Source organism: Marmota marmota, unplaced genomic scaffold (assembly GCF_001458135.2).
Source record: "Marmota marmota marmota unplaced genomic scaffold, marMar, whole genome shotgun sequence".
Classification (NCBI taxonomy): Eukaryota; Metazoa; Chordata; class Mammalia; order Rodentia; family Sciuridae; genus Marmota; species Marmota marmota.
Window position 1 is genome coordinate 2,740,443 of NW_026000101.1, and position 19,994 is coordinate 2,760,436.

At 35.3% G+C, this 19,994-nt stretch overlaps 1 protein-coding gene across 5 annotated transcripts in view; it reads left to right on the forward strand.

Moving 5' to 3' along the window:
- Positions 1 to 19,994, forward strand: part of Ecpas (Ecm29 proteasome adaptor and scaffold) — a 109,575-nt gene that overhangs the window by 81,395 nt on the left and 8,186 nt on the right. For all 5 annotated transcript variants that reach the window (XM_048783213.1, XM_048783214.1, XM_015492205.2 and 2 more), the window contains 18 exons: positions 73 to 218; positions 596 to 650; positions 2,552 to 2,666; positions 3,241 to 3,309; positions 4,793 to 4,910; positions 5,184 to 5,351; positions 7,389 to 7,468; positions 8,279 to 8,384; positions 9,551 to 9,598; positions 10,402 to 10,523; positions 11,959 to 12,109; positions 14,299 to 14,364; positions 15,770 to 15,859; positions 17,120 to 17,186; positions 17,750 to 17,841; positions 17,920 to 17,986; positions 18,213 to 18,404; positions 19,207 to 19,415. In XM_048783213.1, the coding sequence (XP_048639170.1) occupies positions 73 to 218; positions 596 to 650; positions 2,552 to 2,666; positions 3,241 to 3,309; positions 4,793 to 4,910; positions 5,184 to 5,351; positions 7,389 to 7,468; positions 8,279 to 8,384; positions 9,551 to 9,598; positions 10,402 to 10,523; positions 11,959 to 12,109; positions 14,299 to 14,364; positions 15,770 to 15,859; positions 17,120 to 17,186; positions 17,750 to 17,841; positions 17,920 to 17,986; positions 18,213 to 18,404; positions 19,207 to 19,415 (1,961 nt within the window). The remainder of the gene's footprint in view (positions 1 to 72; positions 219 to 595; positions 651 to 2,551; positions 2,667 to 3,240; positions 3,310 to 4,792; positions 4,911 to 5,183; positions 5,352 to 7,388; positions 7,469 to 8,278; positions 8,385 to 9,550; positions 9,599 to 10,401; positions 10,524 to 11,958; positions 12,110 to 14,298; positions 14,365 to 15,769; positions 15,860 to 17,119; positions 17,187 to 17,749; positions 17,842 to 17,919; positions 17,987 to 18,212; positions 18,405 to 19,206; positions 19,416 to 19,994) is intronic.

Here is a 19,994-nt window from a genome sequence, read left to right on the forward strand (position 1 = left end):
GGTTTCAATTGAATTTTCTCAGGAAAATATATTTAGTTTTTTTAATCATTAACTTCCTTTGTTTTTCCTTAGGCGCCAAAGTGAATGATGTAGTCCCCTGGGTGTTGGATGTGATTTTAAATAAACACATCATCAGCCCCAACCCACATGTGAGGCAAGCAGCCTGTATCTGGCTCCTTTCCCTTGTGAGGAAGCTTAGTACCCATAAGGAAGTGAAGGTAAGCCTTGCTCCCAGCTCTGTTGGAAACCACAGTATTTAAGAATGAAAGGTCAGAAGGAAAGTGTATGAAGGTGAGGGTAATAGCAGGGATTTTAAAATAAGCTGTGCATTAAGGAAGGATGGTGGTTGGTAGATACTGATTGGAAGATGATACTTGAAGGTATAAGGTCAGAAGTACTAAGGATGGGAGAGGCTCAGTATTAGACTACCTGTGAGTGGCACAACTTTGGGTAATTTGTACATCTATGAAGATGAGGGTGCAGCAGGGTTTGTGACTACCTTGATCGTTAGGGTTCTTGTATTCTTAAGATCAAGTTTTTAACTCTCTCAAAGAGGTAGAGTTACAGTGTTCTAATGCCTTTTTTCTTCTTTCAGTCTCATCTTAAAGAAATTCAGAGTGCATTTGTTTCAGTTCTGTCAGAAAATGATGGTAGGTTGTCAGTAAATATTTTATTTTTAAGCTTCATTAAACTTGTATTTTATATTTCAAAAAGTTTGGATTAATGAACATAAAAGAACTTTTTGAACTATTTTACATAGCTCAAAAACAAAATAAAATTAAATTCTTAGTTTTAAGGGTAATAATTATATTAATGATTAAGAAAAGAACCCTGAATTTCTGATTAGGGTACAGGAAATTAAAATCCTTATTTCATTTTTAAAAATCACTTACTTCACTTAGCATGATATTCTCCAGCTTCATCTATTTACCTGCAAATGCCATAATTTAATTCTCTTTTAATGCTGAGTAATATTCTATTTTGAATTCAAGTTAATGCAACTTTTAAACATGTTTTTAGAACATGTTCTTCAGCTTTGTACTTAAAAATGGAGCTGTGGCCTTCTTTAATATTAGTACCTGTACTAAGTATTTTCTTCTATTTCTTATTACCTTTCCTCTCTGATTGAGGCTAGGAGAGGTAAATGCATTATACAAATAAATAGTTGATTTGTTTTATAACTTTTAAAATCATACAATCTTGTATTGACCTTTCAGTTTAAAAATTGAACTTAGGTATTCTGTGAGGCTTTTTAAAATCTCTTCTGTGTACTACTTAACAATGATATTTTGTTACTATGTACCCTGTGGTAATAGGTCTATCTATACTGTCTTGGTTTGTGAGTTGGATTTTCTGTGATGTAATTCTCATTACAGTGACTCATGTGCCATGTCCACTGAGATTTTCAGCGAAATAGGCTGATTGATTCTGTGTTTTTTTTGTTTTTTTAATTAAACACTTTGACCCACTCCCCTGCCTTTTTTTTGTGTGTGTGTGTGTAGTGCTCTCTCACTGAACTACATCCTCAGGCCCTTTTTTTAAAAAAAATTTTTTTTAATATTTATTTTTTTTAATTTTCGGTGGACACAACATCTTTGTTTGTATGTGATGCTGAGGATCGAACCTGGGCCGCTCGCATGCCAGGCGAGCGTGCTACTGCTTGAGCCACATCCCCAGCCCTCCTCAGGCCCTTTCTATCTTATCTTTATTTTTGGATTTTTTAGTTTTTGTTCTGGGGATTGAACCTAGGGGTATTTTACCACCGAACTACACCTCCAGTTCTATTTATTTATAGTTAGACACAATACCTTTATGTGGTGCTGAGGATCAAACCCAGGGCCCTGCACATGCTAGGGAGGTGCTCTACCGCTGAGCACTCCAGCCCATCCCAGTTCTTTTTTGTTTTTCATTTTCAGATGGAGTCTTTCTTAGTTGCCTTTGCTGGTCTCAAACTTGCCATCCTCCTGCATTAGCCTCCTGAATAGCTGGGATTACTGGCATTTGTACTTGATACCATTTTTTAAAAAAATTGGATGCATTTTATTCTCTTCCTATTAGATGCTTTACTTCAAAAGGGCAACTTTAAAAAAAATTTTTTTATTTGTTCTACATGACAGCAGAATGCATTTTGTTTCATTGTACCTAGATGGAACACAACTTTTCAAATCTTGAGTTGTACACTCTATAGAGTCACACCATTTGTGCAGTCATACATGTACCTAGGGTATTGATGTCCTTCTCATTCCACCATCTTTCCTACCCACATGCCCGCTGCCCTTCACGCCCTCCCTTTGCCCAATCCAAAGTTCCTCCATTCTTCCCATGCCCCCTCCCCGCATTTTGGATCAACATTCACTTATCAGAGAGAACATTTGGCTTTTGGTTTTTTGGGGATTGGCTTACTTCACTTATCGTGATATTCTCCAACTTCATCTGTTTACCTGCAAATGCCATATTTTATTCTCTTTTAATGCTGAATAATATTCTATTTTAAATTCAAGTAGTCAGAATTTTTAAGAATATTATGATTTTATCCTTTTTTTTTTGGTAGAACTTAGCCAAGATGTTGCCTCCAAAGGCCTTGGGTTGGTTTATGAACTAGGCAGTGAACAAGATCAACAGGAATTGGTGTCTCTGCTTGTTGAAACACTTATGACTGGCAAAAGGTATGGTGAGCTTGAACATTTCACATTTGAACATAGCAAGTGTGTGTACTTACAGAGAGAATATGCTATGAAATAAAAATTATCTCATTATACACTGTTTACTTTAGAAATATGCCAGTTAGTCAGACTTTGAAGTTTGAATGGTCCCAGCACAATTAAAGCATTGGATTAGAAAAATACTGTAATTACTGATGGCTAAATGAAAATTAAGATGTGAAGAAGTGTGTACATCATTTGTAGTCTGATCCGTGAGGTATATAGGAGGAAGTCAGTCTTACTCTTGGTTGTCCTTTATGTTGCTTTCCTTGTGGCAAAGTTGCTTTTAAATGTGTGACCACGTTTAATTCAGTGTAACTTTGTATGGGCTGTCACTTACATATGTTAATTCGTTCATTTAAAATTTGGTTTTACAACATCCTCAGGTTAATGGAAAAGAGTAGTTGACTTTTACATCTTGAGTATAGTAGGCACTTGATAGGAAGTTCAGTTTTACCAGTTTGCAAATGAAACATGTCTTTAGTTGAATGCTGGTATGGAAAGTTTGAGACTGATTTAAATTCTTATTTTGGTGTAGAGCTAAACATGAAGTTTCTGGAGAGACAGTTGTGTTTCAAGGGGGAACCCTTGGCAAAACACCGGATGGGTAAGTATGCCAAATCCATTGATGATTTAGTGTAGAATTAATTTTTTTTCCTTCTTCCCTCCTCCCTCCCTTCCCTTTCCTTCCCTTTCTTCCCTTCCATCCCTTTCTTTCCAGTTTGGTAAACCTAGCAGTGAGGAAGTTTCTATCCTTACAGAAATGTTGTTTGTTGGTGGAAAAAGAAAATTTGTAAGGGAAAGCCTACTCTTTTATATTAGGTTTGTTGGCAGTAGACTCTGAGATGCAGATTTGTATGCTGGAAGTTCATTGGGGAGTTCCTTAGTGGGAACAAGCAAGCAGGATAAGGCCAACAGGAGTGGAAAGGTCTGAATTGCTTTCATTACCGCAGTGGATACTGAAAGTCAGAGGAGCTTTCTGCTGGAATGGGATGGCCCTTCATTTTTCCTGCTTTGAGACACAAAGCCTACACCCTTATGTTCCCTCTTTAGGCCTTTATATCTCTTCAATGACTAGCTATTGGTGGTGGGTTGCTCAGTGGGAGACCTTGACCCTGAGGCTCTGAGGGCAGTTTGGGAGACTGACTAAGCCAAGTGCTTTCAGCTCTCAGGTAATTCAGTCCTGAGTGAGGACATGGCAGCATAGCTTGGCTTCTAGTATACCTTTAGTGGGGCAACCTGATATTTTAGAGTTCATCAGTTCAGCATTTCAATTAATTCCTTGAGCTTTACCTTCTTTATTTTATCACTATTCCACCGTGATTATATTTTACTTTTGCTCTAAGAATTGTTGGGTAAATGGGTGTAGCTTGTCAGTTTGCCTTGCTGTGGTCTCTTTGACAGGCAAAAGCTGCAGGCTGTTAATTCTGTCCTATGTTCTCCTGTAGCTCACCGTTTTCACATCAAAAATTGTGATTTTATAGTGCTAAAGATTGAACGCAGGGCCTTGCAATTGCTAGGCAAGTGCTCTACCACTGAGCTATGTCTTGAGCTCCCAAAGTTGTTCTTATTCTACTTGCTCTCCAGATAGACCTCTTCTGCGTTTTTTAAAAAATTGCTCACTTTTCACAAGATAACACAAAATGATCAGCTATTTGAGCAAATATTATTGGTTTAGAGGAAAAACTCCACAAAGAATCAGGATTAGAGTGGTCTAACTTTAAAAAGACTTATGGGAAACAAATGTCTTTAAATGACGTATGATTATAAGAGAGATTTGTGTACCATATATTGAGGAGTTATTGAGTTGCCCCCTAAGGCGGTTAGAGCTCCACCTGGGAGTTATGGGTACATTTAGGTTATTTACCAGCAGCAATATAGAGGGGCTTAGGAATTGTTGATAATTGAAGTAGGTGACTTTTTGTATTCTCAACCAACTTTTTTTCCCCATGGTGATGAGATAATTCAGTATGAGAAATTGAGTGGAAGTGTAATTTTAAAGTAGCCTAGTAATATTGATGCAGTTTGTATTAGACCAGAGGTAGAGAAATGTATTATTGCATACTTCCTTTGGTTTGTTTGTTTCTAAGCCAGGGCCTTTCTACTTACAAGGAGCTTTGTTCTCTGGCAAGTGATCTTAGTCAGCCAGATCTGGTGTATAAATTTATGAATCTGGCCAACCATCATGCAATGTGGAACTCAAGGAAGGTAAGTTGCTATCACTGGGCAGTTTTTCTTTTTTACTTCTAAAACCAAGCATGCTATGTTGGCAGGCAGTAGCAGTTGATTGACTTTGTAAAATCTGTGTTTGAGAGCCTTACTACCACATGGCTACTATTACTGATTGGTAAGGAAGACCCAATAAATCAGGCTCTGTTTAGGATTAAGTTTGGGAGGGAGATTTTATTATTCCCATTTATTTAATGCTAATATTTTAACTGCAATAGGTATGTCTGAGCCACTTTATCTTATTACTTTTAGGGTGCTGCTTTTGGTTTTAATGTAATTGCTACAAGAGCTGGAGAACAGCTGGCTCCTTTTCTGCCTCAACTAGTTCCTCGTCTTTATCGTTATCAGTTTGATCCCAACCTTGGCATTCGACAGGCCATGACAAGTATTTGGAATGCATTGGTCACTGACAAATCAATGGCAAGTATTTGTGAACTCTCATGTGTTAGGAAAATGCTGTAGCTTGTCTGAGGTCCCAAAGTACCCATATTTCTTTCTACTTTCTACCTAACTACTTATTTGTTTTAATAAATAAGCTTTCTTTCAATTATTGCTTTCTTCCTTCTTTCACAATATCAAAGGTGCTTACAACAGCAGTTATTAAAATCTCAAAAATAGAAAAAAACCTAAGTGTCTGCTGGAGGATGGTTAAGGAAATGGTAGTGTATTCAAACAAATGGAATATTGTATGTTGATGCTGTGGAGAATGAGTTATAGTGTGACCTCCAAGGAGTTCCCTTTCCTGGGGAGACAGACAGGGAAACAAGCAATTACCATGTATTGTTTTTCTCTCATGATTTTTTATCAACTGGTTGTTTGTACAATTAGATATTAGAATTTCTCAGGATGTGCCTGAGTACCACCTCTTAAATTTTCTCAGCTTTCTCTATACCGTTCCATGGCTTATCAAAGTTATCTTTATTGTGATGGTTTCTAGTCCTGTACTGGCCCAGATGTGGCCTGTGCTCCAGGTATGTGTTTCTGATTGCCTGCTTGAGACCTTCACTTGGCTCTTGTTTCAATATCATTAACTTATCCAGAACAGGACTGAAAAAAAAATATAACCACCTTCTTATATTCTCCTCACTGTTTATATACTTATCCAAACCAGGAAACTTGGTATCATTCTTGATTTTTGTCTGTATCTTACCCCTACTTCCCAAATGAATTCAGTAGCAATTTCTGTTGATGATGCTTTCAAAGTCTTCCTTGACTCCACTCTTCTTCTTTCCCTAATTCTATCCTGATGACTAACTAGGTCACCATTATCCTCCTCTTTTTCTTTACCTTCCTTTTTTAATGATCAGCTTAGTAGCAGGTGATTTTTTAAAAAAGGCAGATTGCATCATGGCTTTGCAATTCACTTTGTATAAATACCATGATCCCTACAATGCTTTATATAAGTGACTGCACATGATGTGGCCCTTTCCTCTTCTGTCTGATACTAGGTTGAATGTATTCCTGTTCGTAGCGGAAGGTACTTGAGGGTGCAGCTTTGTAGGCTCAGTGAGTTCCATTTGCTCTAGGAGAGTATGTGGTACCTCTGGGTCATCCAAAACCTAATAGGCCAGGGGCCTTGTAGGTCTGAATTCTTGGATCTTGAGATGTGATCATCATTTCTGAGTGGGTGAAAGGTGAAGCTTCAATTGTGATGAGATTACCTATGTTAGATAGAGGAGGGGATATAGGAAGCTATCATTTGTTCAATGTTAATGAGTTATTTATCTCTCTCTCTTGTTTTCTGATGTATAAGTGAGCATAACATAACTCTTCTACCTACAAGATTAAAAGTGGAAAAGCTTCAAGTTATAGGAGTCTTTGGATTTATTGGCATAAACCCCGACTCTACTGTCAATTTGTCATTATTACAAAGTTATTAAATGTATATCAGAACAGAGGCTTAAAAGTTGAAATTCATCTTTCATCATGAACGATCACAGTACTTCTTCATGAAACAGATGCTATGCAAGGTACTGGAGATACAGAGATGAGATATCATCCCTGCTCTTGAGGTCCTCGGTGTAGTGGAGCAGTGCATTTACTGGATGGTCTGATATGATGCATTGTAAGAAGTTGCCATGGGTTCACAGAGGAGAGTCCTTAGGACAGTCTTTTCTGATTGGTGGCTAATTGGAGTTTGAGGGATGAATAGGAGTTTATAGGTAAAGGAAGTATGTGCCAAGGAATGGAGATAAGAGAGAACAGATACTTTTGAAGCTAAATGAGTCACAGAAGCTTTGTATGCATGCCCAGGTTATTGGACTTTCAGCTTTGCATTTCAGAATGATCACTCTGATAGCTTACAGCAACCAAAGTGGGGAGAGATGTGTAGGCCGAGATGCCTGGGGAGACATGTAGGCTGTTTAATACAGAAAATGGGCCAGTATGGTTGAGAAGTGAATAATTTGATTGTTGATGGCTTTTATATTTTTAACATTATCTTTTTGCATTCATTAGGTGGATAAGTATTTGAAGGAAATTCTTCAAGATTTGGTTAAGAATCTTACTAGCAGTATGTGGCGAGTTCGAGAATCCAGGTATCATTTTTGAAATATAAGAATAGTTAAATACAAATGAAATTTTTTTCCTTTTAATTTCCAAGTTTTTTACTTTGTGAAGAAGGAATAAAATAAAACTACTTGAAAGCTTATTTCTGGTTTGCTTATGTAATTATTTTTCTTTATTTTAAACTCTTATCAGTAGTTTTCCTATGTTAGTTTATATAAATATTAAATTAAAGAAGGGATTGGGGATTTAGCTCAATGGCAGTGTGCATGCCTAGCATGCAGAAGACCTTGTGTTTGGTCCTTGGCCCTGGGGGAAAAAAAAGAAGAAATTAAAGAAGCTGAAGATCAGTTTGTTAAATTGGTAGACAGCTAGGTAATCTGATATACTTTCATGACTTTGTATGGTAGCATGTATTTATCTATGCATTTTATATTCATTCAGTATTTGCTATGTGCTTGACAATGTATTAGGCGCTAAGGGCACAATGGTGAGTAAAACATGGCATATTGTATCAAAGGCAGTGTCTTATAGTTGTGGGAAACAAATGTTTGATGATTGTAAAGGCCAAATATATGTGATATATTTGAGGTACTAAGAAAGGATAATCATGATCTGGAATCTATATGAATGTTTCATAGTAACATATTGAGTTTTCTTGATCAAATTAATTTTTTTTTAGTTGTTGATGGACCTTTGTTTTATTCCTTTATTTATATGTGATGCTGAGAATCGAACACAGTGCCTCACACATGTGAGGCAAGCACTCTACCACTGAGCCACAACACCAGCCCTTTTGATCAAATTTGCAATCAATTTTTTGTTTTTGTTCTTGTTTTCAGCTGTTTAGCTTTGAATGATTTATTGAGAGGAAGACCCCTAGATGACATCATTGATAAACTTCCAGAAATTTGGGAAACGCTTTTTAGAGTACAAGATGATATCAAGGTATTATAGAAAGAAATAAATCTGCATTTATTTGTTGAATAGCTTAATATGGAATTGTAAAAATATGTTATATATTTTGAAATTCCATATCCAGTTTTTAAAAAAAACACAGTCTCTTATCATAATTTTAGCCTTCATTTGTCTCTGAAGTTGTAAGGATGATATCTTTAGATCTAAATTGAATTGACTTACAAAAAGAAAAATGGTGACTAACTTTTTCAATAGAGATTGCTCATGCTTTTAGATTAGGGACAAATAATTGTTTTGAAATAATTCATAATAATTCTACTTTGGTCAGTTTTGTAAATTGGGTTAGTCATTCCCAAATAAAGTGATTAATGAAAAGTTTCTCTGAATTTTTCTTGGGCATCTTAGTCACCTTCATATCACTATAACAAATGCCCAAGATAATTTACAAATAGAAGAGGTTTATTTTAGCTCACAGTTTTGGAGATTCCAATTTGTGATTGATGAACCCCATTGTTTTGGGCCTGTGCTGAGGCAGCACATAGGAACAGTAGCATGTGGTAAAGTAAAACTATTCACTTCGTAGCAAGGAAGCAAAGAGAAGGATCAAGAGACCAAAGTCTTACAGTCTCCTTTAAGGGCATACCCCCTATGACCAAAGGACCTCTGATTAGGCCCCACCTCTCCAAGGTTTTACCACCTCCTAATAGTACCATTCTAGGGACCATGTCTTTGATAAATAGACCTTTGGGGATCACTTAGTATCCAGACTATAGCATTGGGCTAATCTAAATTTTGGATACTTTGATATATTTAGGCACTTCAGGCTTGTCTTTTTGCCTTATTCATTAGAAATTTTTTAATCTTTTAGAATCCTCACAAAGATCTTTATTTATTTATTTTTATGATACATTTAATTTCTGAACTATTAGACTTTATGACTAATTTTTTTGTAAGGTCAAAATAGGTCATACCCAATTTTTAAAAATAGTAATATGGCATACGTTCCTTGTTGAGTGTAGAATCTCGTGTGTGTGTGTGTGTGTGTGTGTGTGTGTGAGAGATGTATGTATATATTTTAATGATATTGAAAGTAGAGACTTTTTTTACTGTAGGGTTTGAGGCAGTTAATTGTGTATTGTAGGGAGTTAAGAATGAATTCTCTAAGTTGTCTGATGCCAACTTTTCCTCCTTTTTAGGAGTCTGTACGAAAAGCAGCTGAACTAGCTCTGAAAACTCTGAGCAAGGTGAGAACTCTCATATCCCTATGGGGATGGAATAGGGCAGGTTTTGTATGACTTTGACAATACTTTATTTTTTGTCACATGAGATCTCATTTAGTTGCTGGGTAATTGGCTTCACTTTTTAGTTCACTGTTTTTATAACGGATGAGAAAGCAGTACATAAGAGTACTAATATCTTAAACAACATCCCTTTGATCTCTAAATGGTGAGCATTTGTAGGCCTTTACATAAGGTGTGACTTGCACCCTGAAGAACACATTGCTCTCTTAGATCAAGCAACATCTGTCTTTTATCATCTTTCATATTTATGATATTGGAAAGCTTTTTGAAACTAAATAGTCTGCCACTTGAAATTGATTTTGTTATTTATCAGGGACTTTTACATCAAATTGCATAAACTTTGCAGTGGTAAAACTGGATCTTAAATCCAGGTGTTTCACATTTCAGATTTGTGCTCCTTATTGGCATATTATCCTATCACTGAAAATTATTAATGAGATGGTGATGATGATACTTTAAACCTTCTTTGAAGTGTTTTTTAAATTCATTTTCACATTTTATTTTCAACTCTTTTGTTCCCCATTTCACAAATTTAGAGAGTAAAATGCCTTGCTAAATTTTCTGACTTAGTTATTGGTGGACCTAAGACTCAATACCAGTACTTATTCCTCTGTCTTTCCATATAATGTGAGAGTGTAGACTTATTTATTCTTTTACTAAGAGTGAAATGAAAATCATTTTGTCATATGAATGCTTTATTGGCTTAGAGGTCAGTTTCACTAATGTCCGTACTCTTTGTATGTGAGGTTTGTGTGAAAATGTGTGACCCTGCCAAAGGAGCAGCTGGCCAGAGAACCATTGCTGTCCTTCTGCCTTGCCTTCTGGACAAAGGAATGATGAGTCCTGTGACAGAAGTTCGAGCCCTGAGGTATGGATCAATTGAATAAGTGAATGAATTGATTCCTTACTTATTTCCTAGTCATTCAGTAGGAATTGTTTCTGTGAATGTCTTGAAAATATGAAGAAATAGATTGAGAAGAATCTATTGAGGTAACTCAAACATTTAAGAAAAATTGTGAGTCAAATATTTTCAGGGTAACATTCTCAGGGGACCTTGTTTTTGGCTTGCATTCTAAGTTGTGTTATTTGTTGTTACTGGCCCCAGCCAGTACACATTTTCTAAATATTCCAGGTCCTCAAGAGCTTGCCAGTTGGTTATAACACTTAATAATGCTACTATTTTTCTGTTCTCAGTAAAATAATCTTTACAGTGATCATTAGTGGCTTCTGTATCCACTAGGTGGAAGGCTAATAGGGAATTTTGTGATGGTTCAAGCTAATCAAACCTGAATCCATTGATCACTGTTAAAACCATAAAAAGACATTATGTGCATCCCACAAAATTTGATAGGTAGGCCACTTAACAATGCATCCTATGAAAGATTACTATAGTTCCCCCCCCCCCCCCCCCCCCCNTATAATTGACTGCATTCCTTGAATCTTTTTGAAGAATTCCCTCCTTCCTCCTTTTCTTAATTTGTCCTCACTAATTATATTCCATTTGTAAATCTGTACAGAGAAACATGTTAAATGATACAAATGGAATATAATTAGTGAGGACAAATTAAGAAAAGGAGGAAGGAGGGAATTCTTCAAAAAGATTCAAGGAATGCAGTCAATTATAATGGATGAATTCTGGATTCCTATTTCAACAAATCAACTTTTAAATATATTTGTGAAATAATCAGGGAAATTTGAATGTGAGATAATAAGAAAAAGTTGTTTACACACACACACACTTCTTCTGGTACTAGGGATTGGACCCCTGGGCCTCATACATATTAGACAAGCATTCTACTACTGAGCTACATCCTCATCCAGTTATTAATATTTTGAAAGTGTGAAAATGGCATTATGATTATGGTAAAAAGTCTTGATTATTAGAGATACATACTGAAGTTTAATTATAGGATATGCTTTGAAATAATACAGTGGCTGGAGAAAAATTGTGCCTGAATATATGGAAGAGTTATAAATGAAACAGAATTGGCCAATTATTGCTAATTGTTGGACAAGGGGGGAATACAAGGAATTTCATTTATGATCCTTTTTCCTTTCATATATATTTGAAAGTTTCTGTTATAAGAAATTAAAAAGAAAGTGCCAAGGGATGAAGGTCCTGGGTTCAATCCCCAGCACTCTCCCCACTGCCAAAATAAAAAAATAATTGCCAGGACCAGGCTCTGTAACCATGTAAGTATATGCCTAAATGCAGTGAACTGCAGAACATCCTCATGATTAGATCTGTAGGGTTATTACTTTTGGTAAAATTACTCAGGAGTTGTATTCTGTGTGTCTTACAGCATTAGCACCCTTGTGAAGATCAGCAAAAGTGCAGGAGCCATGTTGAAACCACATGCACCAAAACTCATCCCTGCTCTGCTGGAATCCTTAAGTGTATTGGAGCCCCAAGTTCTCAATTATTTGAGCCTTCGGGCTACAGACCAAGAAAAGGTGAGTTTGTAGCACAAGTCTATTGGTAAGTATTATGAAGGAAAAGCCCTGTTAAGGTACTGAGGGTCTCAGTAATACTTCCAATGTCTTTAGATAGACTTCATGACTTTATGATATTTTCATCACATTACCACTCAGTTCCTGTAACCATATGCACATGCAGTGTTTTATTATTTTCTTGAGGGGGATGGCAAGTCTGGCTCATGTACATTATGTATCTAATAAAAACTGACACCTTCATCTTAAAAAATGCATTAATATAAATTTAATACAGTTTTTTTTTTTTTTTTTTTTTTGTTTTTTTGCATGCTTGTTATTTTATGGGTTGGTTTCTACCTTCAGAGTTCTTCTATGGACCATCCCCTGTGCTACAAGTGAAGAAAGACTTTGTTGTAGTTGAAGATTGTTCTGTTGTTCACATATGCTGGGATTGCCTTACCTTTGATCAGAGTCATTTGTTAAAATTGTAGATTAAACATATTCTGTGGAGCAAAATTAGAACAACACATAAGCCTATCGAGTAATCCCCTAGGAGTCTCTACTATTAAGTGTTTCCTGTGCCTTTTTTCAAATTCTTTATTTTATTTAAAAACTTTTTGTTTTTTATTTATGCATTATAGTTATATAGTGGTATTCATTGTGCCATATTCATACATGCACATAATATAACTATTTTAAAATATTTTTTAGTTGCTGCTGTACTTTTATTTATTTATTTAATTTAATTTATTTATATGCAGTGCTGAGAAATGAACCCAGTCCCTCACACATGCCAGGCAAGTGTGCTACCGCTGAGCCCCAGCCCCAGCCCCCATAATATAATTTGATCAATCTCTTTCAAATTCTTTTTTGTCATGGGCAACCAAACCACAGATAATTTAAAGATTATCATTTTTAAAAATGTGTATATTGTTTTACAACTCATTTTTAAAAAAACAGAATAACACATAATGTCTATATATAGATTTTTTTCATTCCTTTTAATGCATGCATAGTATTTTACAGTGAGGTGAGTTTGAATTTTTGTGGGAGAGGTTTTGCACCATCACAGGTTATGCATGTTGCTTTTTATCTGAGCCTTTGCCAACATTGAACATCAGTCTGATAAGCAGGAATCTGATTGTACTGTTTGGTACTTTAAAAAAACAAAAACAAATGCTGCCCATTATCTTTCCATTTTGTATTAACCATTTCTTCTGTGATGTGTTTCCATTCCATGAATATTTAGCTACTTGGTTGGTTTATTTTACATTTATCTTTGTTTATTAGTACCGTTATGGTGCTGTCATTGCAATGTCAGTTTTCTTTCATTTTACCATTTGACTTTTAATTTCTCTAAACTGTTTTACCAACTTATTTTTTCCTCTTTGCCTCTTTTACTGCTCTGTCTTGTCCATTCATCATTCTTGCTTCTTTTAGCAATAGACTTACCCTTTCTATATTCCCATAGAATGTTTTGAAAATTAGGAGTATAAATTCTGATTCAAACTTTGCAACCCTAGGCAAATCACTTCTCTTTGCTTTGTTTTTCTTATTTATTTTGTCTGAATAGTAATAACCTCTTTTGCAGCATAGTTTAGACTAAAATACCATTGCAGTTATGAAGTTCATCACAAAGTTAAAAGAACTAAATATATAATTAATATATATATATATATATATATATATATATATATATATATATATAATCACTTAGACACAACTTTTGAAAAAGTTTATTAGAAATTTAGTCTATTACTTTATTTAGTGAATGGAGAACATGAGTCTCAAAAAGCTGGGTGGCTTGTGTTTTTTTTTTTTTTTAGAGAGAGAGAGAACTTTTAACATTTATTTTTCAGTTTTTGGCGGACACAACATCTTTATTTTATTTTATGTGGTACTGAGGATGGAACCCAGCGCCCCACGCATGCCAGGCGAGCGCGTTACCGCTTGAGCCACATCCCCAGCCCGCTTGTGTTAAATTTCTAACTGCAGTTAATTTCTTACTTGTCTGGGTTTCTCACCTGTAATGAGATGTTACAGCTAAATTGTTGAGTGAGGGTCAATAGAAATTAGACTTATGCTTGGCTTTATTACCAGTTATTTTTAAAAAGCTCTTTAGTTCAGAAGTACAACCCTTTTATTGGTGTCTGTGTGTCTTATTCCTAATTAATTGAATGTCCTGAGGGACTTAAATTTGCGTTCTTTAGGCTGCTATGGATAGTGCTCGACTCAGTGCTGCCAAATCATCTCCCATGATGGAAACAATCAACATGGTAAGTGTCTAAATATGATGAGAAAGTTAGTTTGCTTCTCTTCAAGTGTAATTTCTTCAAAGTATTCACCCTGTATTAAATGAAATGAATTGAAGGGATAGATCAGTTAGCTATTGTGACTCTAGTTGTTTCTTTTTCATTTTTAATTTATGTTTTAGTTGTAGTTGGACACAATACATTTATTTATTTATTTATGGTGCTGAGGATTGAATCCAGGGTCTCACACGTGCTAGGCATGCGCTCTACCGCTGAGCCATAACCCCAGTCCTAGTTGTTTTTTTAAAAAATATTTTATATTTTAAAATTTTGAATGATATATTGAAAATGTATACATTTGAGGGTTTTAAAAATATTCTTATTTTCTTATTCTGTTACTAAATTAAGTAAATGTTTTCCTAAAACTAGAACTAAGTAGTCCAAATTTATGATACAAGGGAGAATAACCTATTAAGAGATATAATCTGGATCTATCTACCTATTTTAAAAAGATTTAGAATCCACCCCCCCACCCCACCCCAAGAGTTGTCTTTGGGAAGGACCAAGAAATTATCAGCTTATAGGTATTTAATGAAGTAGTTAGCACAGAAGGTAGTTGAAGGGAACTGAGCAGTTATGTATGTTGTTTCAGTCATAGGAAGAATTTTTGGCTAAGAGCTTCTTGGCATTTTGCGGTTCTGAGTTTTAAAGCTCCTTGAGTTTCGATAGAGTCATCTCTACCCAAGAATTCCCTGTAATGCTTAACTAAGAGCTTGTGAGCTACTGGAAATTGGTTTACTAAGCAGATCACAGAGCTGCTGGACAAGGAGAATAGAAATTTTTAGTGCCTACAGGGGGAATAATACCAAAATTTAGTCTAAGGATATTATGTCTTAGTTGGTTTAGTGAGGGAATGTAAAGCTTAAAGAAATGAGAATAGTTAGCAAGCACCACATGTGTATGTTCATTAATAATAGAATATGTGGATGCATTTTAAAAAATACAGTATACTGAACTAGAGAGGAATTTATCTAAGAAACTGACTTACTAGGGATGGGAGGGTATGCCCACAAAGAGGTCAGTTTTAACATAGGACTTTTTACATTAAACATGAATTAATAAAGAGAAAGTAGATCCAGAGAGGTCTTTTGTTCTGGGTTATCTTTATTTTCTCCTTTAATAAATTGATGATTTTCATTGTTTTTGTTTTGTTCTGTTTTTAATGTTGAACTGCTGATAGATATTTTTTCTGTTTGTAGTGCAATGGTGGTTTAAATATTGAAATCAGAGCAAAATCAAACCAGTGATTTTTCCAATTCATATCAAATCCAGTGGGTACATATTTGACCCGAGCAGTTTTTAATTTAAGATGTAGTATTGACTTAATTATTTGCTAAGGTTTGCCTTCATATTTATTCTTTTCCAAAAGTGCCTGCAATATCTTGATGTGTCGGTGCTGGGTGAGCTAGTTCCTAGATTATGTGAACTGATCAGAAGTGGTGTAGGTCTTGGAACTAAGGTAAGTAAATGTGTTTTTCATAAGAGGAAGTATACATCTTCATTAGTTTTTAGATAGAAAAATATAATAACCATCATGTTTGAAATTCGCATCTCTATAAAACCTAATATTATTATACATTGAACATTTTGTTTCTATGGTTACATGAGTAGCTTAAAACTTGTAATTGATTTGGAAATATAACATGTGCCTGATGTAGGAAACTAATGTCTTCTTTTTGGTGGATTCATTTCTGTTCCCTGGGTACATACTCTTGGTTCTCCTTTATTATCACTTAATGGTTGATGCACATCCATTCGTCAGGAAGTGATTGTTTTAGGGTATAAGAATATTTCGTAGAGGGGTCTGCAGGTTTTGGGTGGAAAAATGTCCTCTTTTCAAGATTATACAAACATAATCCCCTACTTTTTTGGTAGGCTTTTTCTTTTACTTTTTAAAAATAGGGCAGTTTAGTTTCACAATAAAATTAAGCAGAACATACAGGGTTCCCATATATCCCCTGCTCCATGCTGGCATAGTCTTTCCCACTCCATATCATGCACCAGGGGTGGGAGGGGTTGGGGTAGGCATGCCATTACAAATGATGAACCTATAGTGTCTCACTATTTCAACCAAAATCCCCACCTCCTTTTTGAAACAAATGGCTCAGTTTTTTTCTCATGGAAAAATTGGTATTTATTTAAAATTTTTAACATTTATAAATCAGAAAAACGTTTAAAAATTGTTTATAATTTTAATGCACAGAGAAAATTGTTTAAACTGAGTATATTTTCTGTGCATGTATTTTTTAGTAATGATCATATAATACTCTGTTGTATGGAGATAAAACTGTTTATTTTAATCCAGTGAGGAACATTGATTGATTTTAGGTTTAAAAAAAAATACTAAAGCGCTGTGATGAGTATCTTTGGATACATTGAAAACTATTTCCTTTGGTTAAATTTTTAGAAAAGGAAATGCTAGCACAAGAGTTGGTAAATGATTGCTTGTGTTGTTTTCCTACAAGATTGTATCATTTTTTTTTTTTTTAAATCACAGTGCCCAAGGCCACTGATCTTGTTGGAGGTCTTCAAAAAAAAAAAAAATCTCTTCATTACGAGTTCAAAATAAGTTTTCCTTTTTCTAGACTGAATTCTGGAGGGTCTATTAGGCTTCATGTGTTTCATATATTTAAATCTTTGGTACTAAAAACATATTGTTTGATAGACTGAACAATGTGATCATCACACTTAGACCTTTGCTTTTTTTGTAACCCTGAAGGGAGGCTGTGCCAGTGTCATCGTGTCTTTAACAACTCAGTGTCCGCAGGACCTAACACCTTACTCAGGTGAGTTTGTTTTACCATGTTTGTGGAAATTTTTACATGGTTGTATATCTTATGAGACAAAGTTTTAAATGGAAAAATATTTAGACATGTTTAATATGCTGTGTGCTTTTTTCCTACTTGCCAAATCCCTTTGTCTCCAGGATTGCAGGGTTTAGCAAGTTTTTTACTGTCCTAGGAGTGTTTGATTGTTGTTTCTTAGTGGTATAAGGAGGTAAGAGTATCTTGTCATTCTGTAGGACTTGTTTATCATACAGAACTAATTTTATATCAGCATTTTTCTTCTTATACTGGCTTCTAGGTAAGATGTGGATCTCATGAACTTTTATGTCTCCATCTCTCATTTTTGCAACTTTCCCCACAATATTCTAGACACTGGTTAACTTTTAATTTGCTATCAGGAGACAGAAGGCAAAACAGTACAAATATAACATTCAGGAGATCTAAACTATTATGGAGTAAACCAGCTATTAATTATAAGGTTATTTATTTATTTATTTTTGTCTTGGAATAGAGTAGACCATTTGATTAACCAAGTATCAGATTTTTTCTTTTATTTCTGGTAGGTAAACTTATGAGTGCTTTGCTTAGTGGCCTGACAGATCGAAATAGTGTAATTCAGAAATCCTGTGCATTTGCCCTGGGCCATTTAGTTCGGGTGAGTTGAATTTCTGATTTAGTGAAATAAAACTCTTTGATAATTATAGAGAAATGACTAGAATTGTTTCTTTTTTAGACCTCACGAGATAGCAGCACTGAAAAACTGCTGCAAAAGCTCAGTGGCTGGTATATGGAGAAAGAAGGTACCTTCTGTTTCATGTCAATTTTAATTTAGACGGTAATGTAATGAAGTAATACATGTAAAGTAACAGTGAATTTTTCTCTGACATAATGTATTTTGTTAGAAACATTTCTAATTCATTTTACTTGTTTGTTTTGCTGTGGTACAAATTGAGCAATAGTATATTTAGATTAGTTATCCTGAAAACCAATAAGTATTATAAAATTTTGGTTTCTTCTTCTCTTCAGAACCCATCTATAAGATTTCTTGTGCTTTGACTATTCATGCGATTGGACGATACAGCCCTGATGTATTAAAGAACCATGCCAAAGAAGTTTTGCCCTTGGCATTTCTAGGCATGCATGAAATTGCTGATGAAGAGAAATCTGAAAAAGAAGAATGTAATTTGTGGACTGAAGTGTGGCAGGAAAATGTACCTGGTTAGTACACTGCCTTTAAATTAAACCTGCTTTCTATAAACTATAACTGGAATTTTTTTTACCGACATTGTTTATTCATAAACTCCTCTATAATTTCTTTCCTAGAACTTTAACAATATGTATCTCATTTAATTTTTAGTCAATCCAAATTTCTAAGTACACAACGTTGGCATTTGGAGCTTTTCTCTTTGACTTGTGGCTGTCCATGTGAGAAACAAACTGCCCAAGCAAAGTAGGGCTCTACTTATTTTAGTCAATTGTGTAATGGTTGGTGCACGCCTGTAATCTCAGCAGCTCAGGAAGCTGAGGAAGGAGGATTGTGAGTTCAAAGCCAGCCTCAGCAACTTAACAAGGCCCTAAACAACTCAATGAGCCCCTGTCTCTAAATAAAATACAAAAAAGGGCTGGAGATTTGGCTCAGTGGTCGAATGCCCCTAGATTCAATTCCTGGTACCAAAGTTAAAATAAAATAAAATAAAGTGTAATGGTGATTTTTATGTCGCTCAGTATTATTTTGGAGTAGTGTTTCTCAGAAGTGTTTTTTCACTCTGACACATATTAATGTATGATGGATCACTTGCACTACATCTTCCTGGAAACATACCCAAGTTCATGTAGTCCTACTCTTATAAAAATAAGCCACACCACCCACTGTTCCTCCCTTTGAGAGTGGTGTGCTTTAACAGTTTGACAATCATTGCTTTAGACTGATGGCCACTGACTTTCTTCAGACTTAAAAAAAGAGAAATTAGTTAATATTTCCTGTCACTTAAGAAGTATTTTAACTGCATTTTAAACCCAGGGTCCTTTGGAGGCATCCGATTATACCTGCAGGAATTGATTACCATTACCCAGAAGGCATTGCAGTCTCAGTCTTGGAAGATGAAAGCCCAGGGTGCCATTGCCATGGCATCAATTGCAAAACAGACCAGCTCTCTAGTACCTCCATATCTGGGAATGATACTGAGTGCATTGTTGCAAGGCCTGGCTGGAAGAACATGGGCAGGAAAGGTAAAGAAAACATTCCTAGTTAAATTTAAAGTATCCTACAAAAAACTATGACTTAATATTTCATTTTCTATAAAAATAAGAGCCTGGTTTTGTGTGACTTTAAATGTATTGTTTTTGTGAAGCTGATTTCTTAGCCAGTAGGAGGTTTTGGGTAAACTTCACCTGGTTTTAACTATATGCTATTCATCTCAAAGTGTGACCCTCATGTCCTTGAACGCAGAGATTAATAGATCTTGCATATTTGATTTTCCAAGTTATCTCTTAAATCACGTGTCATCAATTTGTAACTGTTGATCCCATAAATAAGTCAGGATTGGGCTTGTGTAAAGTTGAGTACCAAGGCAAGCTGCTTCTAATCCTGGGGCTGTAGTTGCTCATGTGAGGTCTGTGATTAGAAACTGTTGTTTTTTACACAAGGGACATACAGTGAGTATTCAGTGGAGAACATGAGATTGTGGCAACATGTAATGGTCTCCTTTATTTTGTAAAGGTCAGTAGTGGCCAAGGCAGTATTGTGGAAATAATATTATACTGGATATCAGTTGTAATCATGATTCTGTGGTTGATACTTTTGCTGTG